Source organism: Sciurus carolinensis, chromosome 11 (assembly GCF_902686445.1).
Source record: "Sciurus carolinensis chromosome 11, mSciCar1.2, whole genome shotgun sequence".
In the NCBI taxonomy this organism is placed as follows: Eukaryota; Metazoa; Chordata; class Mammalia; order Rodentia; family Sciuridae; genus Sciurus; species Sciurus carolinensis.
The window spans coordinates 79,089,074-79,101,599 of record NC_062223.1 but is presented as its reverse complement, the minus strand read 5'-3'; the positions used below and the strand labels follow the sequence as shown (position 1 = coordinate 79,101,599).

The 12,526-nt window shown below is 35.4% G+C and overlaps 1 protein-coding gene across 2 annotated transcripts in view; it reads right to left on the bottom strand.

Annotated features, from left to right (window-relative positions):
- Acer3 (alkaline ceramidase 3) overlaps positions 1-12,526 on the bottom strand; it is a 164,925-nt gene that overhangs the window by 110,969 nt on the left and 41,430 nt on the right. For both annotated transcript variants that reach the window (XM_047515803.1, XM_047515804.1), the window contains one exon: positions 4,761-4,871. In XM_047515803.1, the coding sequence (XP_047371759.1) occupies positions 4,761-4,871 (111 nt within the window). Of the gene's footprint in view, positions 1-4,760; positions 4,872-12,526 lie in introns of those variants that run through there.

Here is a 12,526-nt window from a genome sequence, read left to right as displayed (position 1 = left end):
TGCTTTGATCTTTATTATTTCCTTCCTTCTATTATTTTTAGTTTGTTCTTATTTTTCTATTTCTTTGCAATATTAGGTTGTTTATTTGCAATTATCCTTCCTTTCTGATGTAGGCATTTAGAATTATAAACTTCCTTCTTTGAACTGCTTTTCTTGTATCCCAAAAATTTTGGTATATTGTGTTTCCAATTTCATTCACATCAAGAACATTTTAAATTTCCCTTTTGATTTCTTCATTAACTCATTGGTTGTTCAGGAGCATGTTCTTTAGTTTCTATGTATTTGCAGTTTTCAAAGTTCCTCCAGTTACTGATTCTAGTTTTATACTTTGTTGGTCAGAAAAGATACTTGAAATTATATAAATCTTCTTAAATTGTTAAGACTTGATTTGTGGCTTGACATAATCTATCAGGGAGAATGTTCCATATGTTGTTGAAATAAATGTATATTGTCTACCTGTTTCGGGGAATACTCTGTAAAAAAGTCTGTTAGGACTATTTGGTTTAGAGTGCAGTTTAAATCGGCTATTTTTTTGTTGATTTTGTCTGGATGATCTGTCCATTGCTGTAAGTGGGGTTTTGAAGTCTCCTATTATTATCTTGTAGTATATTTCTTCCTTTAGATGTATAACATTTGCTTTGATGTTGGGTGCATATATTTTACAATTTTTTAATTTCTGAATTGACCCCTTTAGCATTATATTATTACCACCTTTGTCTCTTTTTACAAGTTTTGCACCGAAGTCTATTTTAACGTGACATAGTGTAGCTGACACTACTCTCTTTTGGTTTCCATTTGACTAGAATATCACTCTGCATCTCCTCATTTTTATTCTGTGTGTCCTTATAGGTGAGGTGAGCCTCTCGAAGGCACACTATAGTTGGGTTTTATTTTTTTAATCTATTCAGCCACTCTACATCCTTTAATTAGAGAATTTAAATCCACTTACATTCAAGATAATTATTGTTAGGTAAGGGCTTACTACTGCCTATTGTTATGTTTTGGGGTTGTTTTGTATGTCCTTTCTTCTTCTCTTACTGTTTTCCTCTGTGGTTGATTTTTCTCTAGTATTATGTTTTGATTCCTTGCTTTTTATTTTCAGGGTATCAAGTATAGGTTTTTGTTTTGTAGTTACCATGAGGTTTACCAAAAGCACCCTATAGTTACAGGTTTATATTAAGCAAATAATAAACTTAAGTTTGATAACATAAAACAACAAAAAACCTTAATACTTTAACTCCTTTCCTTGACATATTTTGAATTTGTCACAGTATACATAATTTTATAATTTATTTAACTATGAGTTAATACTATTTTAATAGCTTTGTCATTTACCCTTCATTCTAAACATACGTTTATACCCTACCATTACATTACTTTAGCAATACATTCTACCAATACATTCTGCATTTGATTCCATACTTACTATTTACTAGTGAGTTATACGCCTTCAGATAATTTCATGTTACTCATTGATTCTTTTCTACCAGTTTGGAAAACCCCTTCAGGATTTCTTGTAAAGAAGGCCTAGTAATGACAAATTTCTCAGCTTTTATTTGACTGTGAATCATTCTCTCTCATTCATTTCTTAAGGACACGTTTGCTGGGTACAATATTCTTGGCAGGTTTTTTTCTTTTAGTACTTTGAATATATTATTCCACTCTCTCCCAGTCTATTTGGTTCCTGCTGAGAAGTCTGAAATTAGGTGTATTGAGAGTCCTTTTTATGTTATTTGGGATATTTTTGGTCCCCTCTTGCTGCTTTTAGGATCCTTCTTTGACCTTTAATAATATGATTATAATTATTCTTGGAGTATTCTTACTTAGATTTAACCTGAATGGTAACTTTTGACCTTCCTGTACTAGAAAGATATACTTTTCACCAGGTTGGGAGTTTTATGCTATTATTTCTTTAAATAATAAATTCTTTAACTTTCTATCCCTTTATCTTTCTCTACTGTCTCCTGAATTCCTATGACCCATATATTTACTCTTGATGTTATTCCATAAATTCCTTGAGGTTTCTTCATTCTTTTTCATTATGTTTTTCTACTCTGACTATATATATTCAAATAACCTGTCTTTGAGTCCACAGATTCTTCTGCGTGATCAATCCTGCTGTTGAAGCTCTCTACTGCATTTTTCGTTTCATTCATTGTATTTTTCAACTTCAGGATTTCTTTGAATTTTTAAAATACCATTTCAATCTCTCTGTTAAACTTCTCTGATAAATTTATGAACTGTTTCTGTATTTTCTTAGTCTACTGAGTTTTGCTATAATAAACTATTTTGAATTATTTGAAAGGTTATATATCTCCATCTTATTGGGGTCAGTCACTGACACTGGTGAGTCATATTCTCCTGCTTGTTTATAATGCTTTTGGATGTGTAATGATGTTTCCACACCGAGAAACTGGGAGTTTAGTCTTCATAGTCTTGGCTTTGTTTGTACCTATTCTTCTTCACTGATCCTGTCCAGAAGTTCTAGGCAAACTGATTTGGATTCTGTAAGCCTGTGACCACTGAAGCCATTTTAGTACTAGAGAGTGCCTTAAGACCAGGTTTGCCACGAGCCTTACAAGGGCTCTAAGGTTAGTACAGAGCCCAGCCACCTAGGTCTATGGAAGAACCAAGGAGGTTGCCTGGGCTATGTGGAAAACCTTGCCAGGGACTCAAGTCCAGAAAGCTTTCCAGTTCCCCACATAGGTGTGACAGATGCCCAACTACAGCAATAGGGGATGGAGCTGGTGGCCCCTCAGATTTGCTATGGGACAGAGGCTGTTAAGCCCATCCTAGTGGAGCAGAAGTTATGCATCTCTCAGCAGTTCCTAACAGAGACAAGTGATTTCCCTGACTGTAATGAGATATACCAGAGCTAAGAGCAGGCCACCTCAGTATCTGCTGTGAGATGGAGGCTAGCAAGCATGTGACAGAGAGGTTCTGACAGGTGGGTAGTTGATACATTGTTAGAGATGGGTAAGTCTCCCTCTATGTCCTTGTGTGAGTAGTACTAAGTTAGGACCACAACTGAGGGGGACTGGACAAAACAGGGCAGCTTTCAGGTCCACTGCCAAGATCAATGTCAGCAGGTAACTGAACTTCTCTGCCAAGGCACTAGTATGTATTATTCCTCCTGGACCCTTGGCAGATGATTTTGATTGTAGATTCAAGGCTTAAGTAGAGCCCTTAGGGGAACAGGGCTCTTTTTAGGTTTAAACTCAGGAGCGAAATTAGTATATCTGCCACCTGGGTTTGGTTCTGCACTCTCAAAAGACTCTCCTGGGTCTTAGGCTCCACCAGGATCCCATTCCAATCTCCTACTTGAATTCTGAGGCTCTCACAAAGGTACTTTTGTTTGTAGGTGGATGCAGAATTCTTGGTGTCATAGGGACATATGAGTGGGTAACCATTTTTATTCTATCATCTTGCAGCTCTACCTTTTAAATTTTTTATTTGTTTCTTTGCTTAAGGCTATTTAATTCAATTAAGAGGATTGTGCTATGGTTTCCTTCTGTTTCACAGTTAGCTGTGGAAAGAATTTGCATTGGCCAAAAGGTTTTGATTCTGTTTTCCATTTAGAGTAATTTTGCATGACTTTTTTTTTTTTTGCCTGTCCATTTTATGTACAGAGTAAAGGTTTTGGGTGGCTTACAAGTTTCCTAATTCAAGACTGCTCCCTTTGGTCAGACTAATAAAGTTTTTAATATGATTTGATTGTATTTTATAAACATTGTTAAACCAAGATACAAAGTTAAGGCCTATTTATGGGTGTCTTCTTTTTGAGATAAATCAAAAACTCTATTCAAATGAGTAAAAGATTCTGAAGTCTCTCATATTCAATGATTAATTTAATTACAATAGAATATGACATGATATACTAGTTTACTATTTTGTGATAATTAGAAGTCCTTTCTGTCCTTGTATTAATAATACCCCCAAAGTGAGCTAAAACAAAAAAAATTGTGTTTAGAGTTATATAAAACAAATGTTTAGAGAGTTAGATTAAAAAAATAAACTAGAACCCACTTCCTTCACTTTTTTTTTTCTTTATCATGATGATGCAAGAACATGACAGAAGTGTTTTCCCCACCTTAGGCCCTGGTAAAGTTGATTCATCCATCCATTCACCATTTACTGAGGACCATGGGGGTACAAAGATAACTAAGACAATGTCTCCCTCACAGGCAAGTGGAGAAATATGAATAAATTGCAAAAGGTTAAATATAGTAGGGCATTATTTCCAAAAAGTATAAAACTATGCAAAACCATACTATATGCACTTTAAAAATATTATGCATACATTTAAGGATACATGTGTGTAGTATGTACATAAAAGCATCTGAGAAAGTTATAAGAATCAAAAAAGGTTACAAGGATAGAATTCAGGATAGAGGTTAGCTCTTGGGGGTGGGGTTGGGAGGCTAAGGGTGAATCAGGCAGAAATACAAAAGAAGTTCCAATTTTATCTGCTCTAATATAGTCCCTTGAAATAGAAAAAGTTCAGATTTGAAACAAATATTACAAAATGTTAAGATCTGACAAAGCTGAGTTTTAAGAGATGTTTGCTTGAAATATTCTGTAATTAAAAAATAGTTCATTCAACATGTAGTTCAATTCACTGGCAAGGTTTATGGAGTTTTAAGTTTTTAAGTTTCAGGATATGTTGTGTAATAACACAATGCTGAAAACTGCTTTTAGAAATGAAAAACAGCCCACCTGCACATTGTACATTTTTTTTTCAGATGCAATGTTATACATACCTGTGAGTGCTAAATAAGAACCAATGTACCGCTTTTCTAGTCCATCTCGAATACTCTGAATTGCACCCAAAATTGGAGGTATGATCATAATCAGGTTACTCACTGTATTCCCTAGAAGAGAAAAACACAAGAGGATATATGGATTAATCAATAACACTTAAAGAAAGACACATTCATTTGGCCCTTACCAATAATTAAATGAGTAACGTCTCAAAAAGACAGTGGGAAGGTTATTTTCAAGGTACCAAAAAATAATTCTGTACTCAACAAAAATTTCTTACAAGAATTCAAGTAAAACAAAGATACTTTCTGACAAATGAAACTAAGAATTTTCCATAGCACATCCACTAAAGAAAATTCTAAATTCTAAGAGAGCAAGCAAGAAAAGAATCTCAGAAAGAAGATACAACAATAAATGAGTTAGAGAAGACAGACTGTATCAATGATGCTGAAAGTGTGGTTCATGAAAGTGGTATGAAAATACATAGACCTGAGCTAATTTTGTATATGGAATTGAAAAGCAACAAACTGGAATCTGTATTTTTTTTCATGTCTTTTTAAGATTTCATTTTTCTGGTAAGTTTTTTAGTTCCCAGTAAAACATGAAAGGTAATGAACCTTATCTGATTTTCACTTTCTTCTTTGCAAAAACAAAGTTCAATATGAACAGCAAAGGAAAAATATAAACCCCAATGGCAGAAATAAGTAGGTAAAATGGGAAAAGAAATGGCTAAAGGGTATTTTATAAATTTGATTGTGGGTAGAATAAAGTGGCATAATACCTTCAAAATTCCAAGTGAATGATTTTCAACATAGGTTCTAATATGAAGACAAATTAACAACTGAAAGTATAATAAAGGCATTTTAAAACAAACAAAAATAAAAAAATTATACTTGTAAAGACAACAAGATCTAAGAAACAGGTACTGCAAAAAGGAGAAAGTAAAGAAAAGGACCAAGATGACTGCTGTACAAAAAAAACACAGACCACCCAGTTCAAGCCAAAGTAGGAGAACCAAGAACTGCAGGAAATTTATAGGAAGAAAAAGAAAAAAAAAAAAAAAGATAGGCAATTTTATATGTTAAAAAGTTTACACAAAATGTTGTTGGGCACTGTATAAAAGTGTTGGAAAATCTGTACTATAGTTTAGTGAACCAGACCTCTAATGCTGAATAGTTTATTTCCAATTCTTACCATTACATTCAATACTGTAATGAATAACCATATAGTATTAGTCCTCCATATTAATGAACTCTGCATTGGTAGGTTCAACAAACCAAGGATTGAAAATATTTTAAAAAATTTGTGTCTGTACTAAACATGTACAGACTTTTTTCTTGTCATTATTCCCCAAATGGTACAATATAACAACTATTTAGACAGAATTTATATTAGGTATTACAAGTAGCAGATGATTGAAATATGTGGGATTATAGTATCAAAGATTATATGCATATACCATGCCATTTTAAATAAGGAAACTGAGCATCTGCAGATTTTAGTATTCACTGGGGCAAGGTCTTGGAACCAATCTCCCTAAATACCAAGAACTACTGTGTATATACGTGTCTGTGTGTTTGTGTAAACATGTACAGTTTCATCTGTAAAACAGACTCCCAAAAAAATGAGACTGTCAAGTCAGAGTGAATCAATATATTGAGCAAAAAAGGATTAAAAGAATATATAAATGCATTGTCCTCTCTCTCATGAATGAGCATAGGGATCATTGCATATGCTTAGGGACATTTCTTTGCCTATGAACTGAATATTCCTGTCATTTGCCACTTTCTTTACTGGTCTTTTCTTCTTCTATAAGAAGGAGCCCTTCTTGTAAATGAAATATTAGCCTACATTATGAGTTGCAAACTCTCTTTTTTACTTATGACATCTTGTACTATAATTTTTAATTGTTTTATGTAATAGAATTTATTAATCTCTTATTGATTTTATATTTTTTTTAGTTATGGTTTTAGAAAGGCCTTCGCTAAGGCTATAGAGAAATTAATTTACCCTTATTTTCTTCTCCTTTTATGATTTCATGTCTTTAAATATTTACATTTAAAATTTTTCCTAGTATGCTGTAGAAATATCACTCAACTGTATCTTTTTCCAATGATTACATAGTTGTGCCAACACGATGCAATTGTTAACTATAAAGAACAAAAATGCCTACATATAAAGAATTGTTACCAACGTGCACTATTATTTACATAGTCACACTGATATTATTGATGTTACATCCTAACTACTTTATTTGATAAAAATGTTATGCTTTGATTTTAATGAGAAAATGTAGTGGGCTAAAGCAGATGGCACAGGAAAACTAAATCCCCAACCACTATAACTGGGAGACAAGAGACAGTATCTTTTTTTTTTAATTGATTCTTTTATAGATGACAGTAGAATCAGTTCTGATAAAATCATACATACACATTTATATATTATTATAATTAGGATCCATTCTTGTGGATGTATGCAATGGTGGGATTCACTTAGGATTTTTCATATATGTAAATAGGAAAATTATGTCAGATTCATTCTATTGTCTTTCCTATTTCTAGTTGGACTCCTTCCCTCCATTCCTCTTTGTCTAATGTATTGCACTTTTCTTCCCTCGCCCCCTTATTGTGGTTTACCTTCCAAGTATTAAGGAAAATACTCCACTTTTGATTTTGGGGAATTGACTTATTTCACTAAGCATGATAGTCTCCAGATCCATCCATTTACTAGAAATGAACAGACAATATCTTAAATTTACAGATCCAGAAATAGAATGTGCAAGTTATTTAGAAATCTGGAGCCAAATTCTAAAAAAAAAGGTGTTAAAAGATTATTGCACCCACCCACCCCATGGATCCACTGCCACAGTCCCATGTGGAAGTGCCACACTGCAGCTCCCTAGGTATCAATGTGTGGCAGCCTCCATCTTGGGACACTGAAGCCGCCTCCAAACCTCCCTCCATGTGATAGTCTCCATTGTGGGACACCAGACAGGGCTGGGAGACAAACACCTGCCATAGTACCTCCTGCCACAGAAGTGCATCCCCAAACAGGCTGCCCAATGCCACTGCATGGCCTGCCCTAGCTGTCCCATCTCTGAAAGCCCTTGCCTCCATCTTGGGACACTTCTGCTGCCACCACCACCATCTTCAGTTGGGACAGCTTCCATCTTGGCACTGGCCAGAGACTAGTAGCCCAGTATCAAGGTACCTACAGGTTAGCCGCCGCCACCAACAACAACTAGGGACATGGTCACTTCCATCTAGGGATAACAGCTAGGACCTGACAGTACTCACCAATGTCTCTGCAGGTTTGGTTACCTCTGAGATATCCCTGCTAGGTGTGCTAATAGCACCTGCAGAGGCAGGAAAAGGTCTTGCAAGGGGTGGGTAGGTTGGAAGAGGGTGAAAGGGTATCTTGATCCCAGCTCATCCAGCCAACCAGTCTGGCACCCACTGGGATCCAAGACAACTCAGGCAGCACTTGCCGGAACCCAACATCAGCCTGGTAGATGACTCCTTCCCCAGTAGAACATCCACTGATCACCTGGTCTGTCCCAGTTTGGCAATCAACAGGGACCTCCAGCTACTCAATTCCCACTCTCCCAACCACCGCCAGCCACCATCGCTGTCCCAGCACTTACAGCTACATGGCTGGCCCACAACTCTCAATGCCTCATCCTGATCTGCCAAAACAGAACTGTTTTCTGCAACAGGCTGTATGTCTTGATGCTCACCCCTCAGGACCTCTGGGGAGAGAGGTTCCTGACTAGGATGTTGAAAAGGTGGGGGCAGGAGATATATAATTTAGAGACTAAATTGTGTGGTCCACAAGCAAGGTAAGAGGCTAAGACCAGGTTCCTGTGTCACACGAGTAGACCCCATAGGAGAGTCCTGGAGCACAGTCTTCCAGTGGGACTGGCAATTGGTATACCCTGCCTCCAAGAGTCCCTCCTCCAAGTCTAATACTCCAACCTTAGTAACTTCCACGTGGAGTTAGCAGCAAACTCCAGACAACTTCACCTATCAAATGAGAAGGGAAGCATAGAAAATATTGAACTCCAATAGAAACAATTGTTTAATTTTCCTTCAAGACTCTTCCCCTACTTCATTTTTTCTTTTTTCATTTCCTGTTCTCACAACCCCAACATTTTTTAAATCAAGTACTTTTCATGCATCAGGCCACTGAGGACTGGGAGGTTTAAATAATATATTATAATTTTGTTGTTGATTCTTTTATTTTTTTACATGTTTTTTCTTTTCTGTTTTTTTACTCACTCTATTTTCCTCCTATTTATCTGTTTCCTTGGAGTTTCTTTCTCCCTTTTCTCTTGCTAACAATCAACCTCTTTTGATTCCTCTTTCACATTTCCTATGATCTAGTACCTCTATATTCTCACCTCCTACCTTATTAACATCACATCTTACACCCTCCCCTGTTCTCTTTGTCTACCATTAGAAATTGTAGACCTCATTGCAAACCTGTTATTTATGTATAATAATTGAATATATCTTCTCTGTTTTATTTTGACAAAACTGTTGACATCTTAAAAGGGGCTATTTGGTTTAAGGTTGCATATTATTTGCATTGGGTGCTGTTAATATTAATCTCCCCCTTAAAGGCAAGGTATTGGAAACCCACAGGGACTCTATAAATATGTAGGGTGGAAACTGTAATACCTTGGATCTGCATTGCTAGAGGGGAAGACATATGAACAACATGAAAACACAAGGGAAGAAAGTACCACAAACAAACCAAGATGCTATTAATAGAATCCATTGACAGCACAGTAGAAGAAATGTCAGAGAAGGAGTTCAGAATGTACATAATTAAAATGATCTGCAAAGTAAAGGATGATATGAGAGAGCAAATGCAGGCAACAAAAGAACACTTCAATAAAGAGTTAAAAGAGCAAAAGTGGGAAACAAAAGATTACTTCATTAAAGAGAAAGAGACTCTGGGAAAAAAAGAAACAGAAATCCTTGAAATGAGGGAAACAATAAACCAAATTAAAAACTCAATAGAAAGCATAACCAACAGAAGAGATTACTTGGAAGACAGAACCTCAGACAATGAAGACAAAATACTTAACCCTGAAAATAAAGCTGACCACATAGAGAAGATAGTAAGAAATCATGATCAGTACTCCCAAGAATCATGGGATAACAAGAAAAGACAAAATTTAAGAACTATAAGAATACCAGAAGGCACAGAGATACAAACCAAAGGAGTGAGCAATCCATTCAATGAAATAGTATGAGAAATTTCCCAAACGTGAAGAAAGAAATGGAAAATCAAATACAAGAGGCTTACAGGACCCCAAATGTACAAAATTACAACATATCCACACCAAGGCATAAGAGAAAAGTATCTGATTACATATGGGGGAAACCAATTTGGATATCAGCAGATTTCTCAACCCAGACCCTAAAAGCTAGTAGGGTCCTGGAACAAAATATACCAAGCTCTGAAATAAAATGGATGCCAACCAAGAATCATATCCAGCAAAACTAAGTTTCAGATTTGATGATGAAATAAAAACCTCCTATGATAAACAAAAGTTAAAAGAATTTACAAATAGAAAGCCTGCACTACAGAACCTTCTTGGCAAAAAATTCCATGAGGAGGAAATGAAAAACAATAAAAGTCAGCAAAGGGAGGAACTACACTAGAGGAAATGTCAATCAAAGGAGAAACCAAGTCAAGTTAAAAACCAAAAATAAGCCAAAATGACCAGGAATACAAATCATATCTCAATAATAACCCTGAGTATTAATGGCCTAAACTCATCCATCAAAAGACACAGACTGGCAGATTGGATTAAAAAAAAAACAAAAAAACAAAAAAAAAAGACCCAACAATATGCTGCCTTCAAGAGACTCATCTCATATAAAAAGACATCCACAGACTGAAGGTGAAAGGATGGGAAAAAAACATGTCATGCACCGACTGCGTAAAAAAGCAGGGATTTTCAACCTCATATCAGATAAAGTGGACTTCAGGCCAAAGTTAGTCAGAAGGGATAAAGAAGGACATTTCATACAGCTTAAGGAAATCACATATCAATAAGACATAACAAATGTAAATGTTTATGCCCCCAACATTGGAACATCTATGTACATCAAACCAACCCTTCTCAATTTCAGGAATCAAACAGACAATATTATACTGGGTGACTTCAACACATCTCTCTCACCTCTGGATAGATCTTCCAAACAAAAACAACAACTCAGCTAAGGTCTACAAGACCTTCAAAGAAAAAATAATACCAATACTCCTCAAAGTATCCCATGAAATAGAAAAGGAGGGTACCCTTCCAAACTCATTCTATGAAGCTAAAATCGTCCTGATACTAAAATTAGACAAAGACACATTAAGGAAAGAAAACTTCAGATGATTATCCCTGATGAACATAGATACAAAAATTCTTAATAAAATTCTGGCAAATCACACACAAAAATATATTAAAAAGATAGTGAACCATAATCAAGTGGGGTTCATCCCAGGATGCACGGTTGGTTCAACATACGGAAATCAATAAATGTAATTCATCACATCAATAGATTTAAAATTAAGAATCTTCTGATCATTTCAATAAATGCAGAAAAAGTATTTGACAAAATACAGCACCCCTTCGTGTTCAAAAAACTAGAAATAATATGGATAGTAGAAACATACCTCAGCATTTTAAAGGCTATTTATGCTAAGCCCATTCTAAATGGAGAAAATTGAAAGCATTCCCTCTAAAAACTGGAACAAGATAAGAATGCCCTCTTTTGCCACTTCAATTCAACATAGTCCTCGAAACTCTAGCCAGTGCAATCAGAGAGAAAAAAGAAATTAAAGGGACATGAATAGGAAAAGAAGAATTCAAACTATCACTATTTGCCGATGACATGATTCTATATTTAGAGGATCCAAAAATTCCACCAGAAAACATCTAGAACTAATAAGTGAATTCAGCAAAGTAGCAGGATATAAAATCAACACCCATAAATCTAATGCATCTCTATTCATAAGTGATGAATCCTCTAAAAGAGAAATTAGGAAAACTACCCCATTCACAATAGCCTCAAAAAAAAAAAAAAAAAAAAGACTTAGGAATCAATCTAACAAAAGAGGTGAAAGACCTCTACAATTAAAACTACAGAACACTAAAGAAAGAAATTAGAGAAAACCTTAGAAGATGGAAAAATCTCCCATGTTCTTGGAAAGGCAGAATTAATATTTTCAAAATGGTCATACTACCAAAAGTGTTTTACAGATTCAATGCAATTCCAATTAAAATCTCAATGTTTTTCCTCATAGAAATAGAGAAAGCAAACATGAAATTCATTTGGAAGAATAAGAGACCCAGAATAGCCAAAGAAATCCTTAGCAGGAAGAGTAAAGCAGGAGGCATCACAATACCAGACCTTAAACTATACTACAGATCCACAGTAACAAAAATGACATGGTATTGGCACCAAAATAGACAGGTAGACCAATGGTACAGAATAGAAGACACAGAGACAAACTGACATAAGCACAGTTATCTCACACTAGACAAAGGTGCCAAAAAAGTACAATGGAAAAAAAATGGCCTCTTCAACAAATGGTGCTGAGAAAACTGGAAATCCATATGCAGCAAAATAAAATTAAACCCCTATCTTTCACCCTACACAAAATTCAACTCAAAATGGATCGAGGACCTAGGAATTAAACCAGAGACCCTGGACCAAACAGAAGAAAAAATAGGCCCAAATCTTCATCAGGTTGGCTTAGT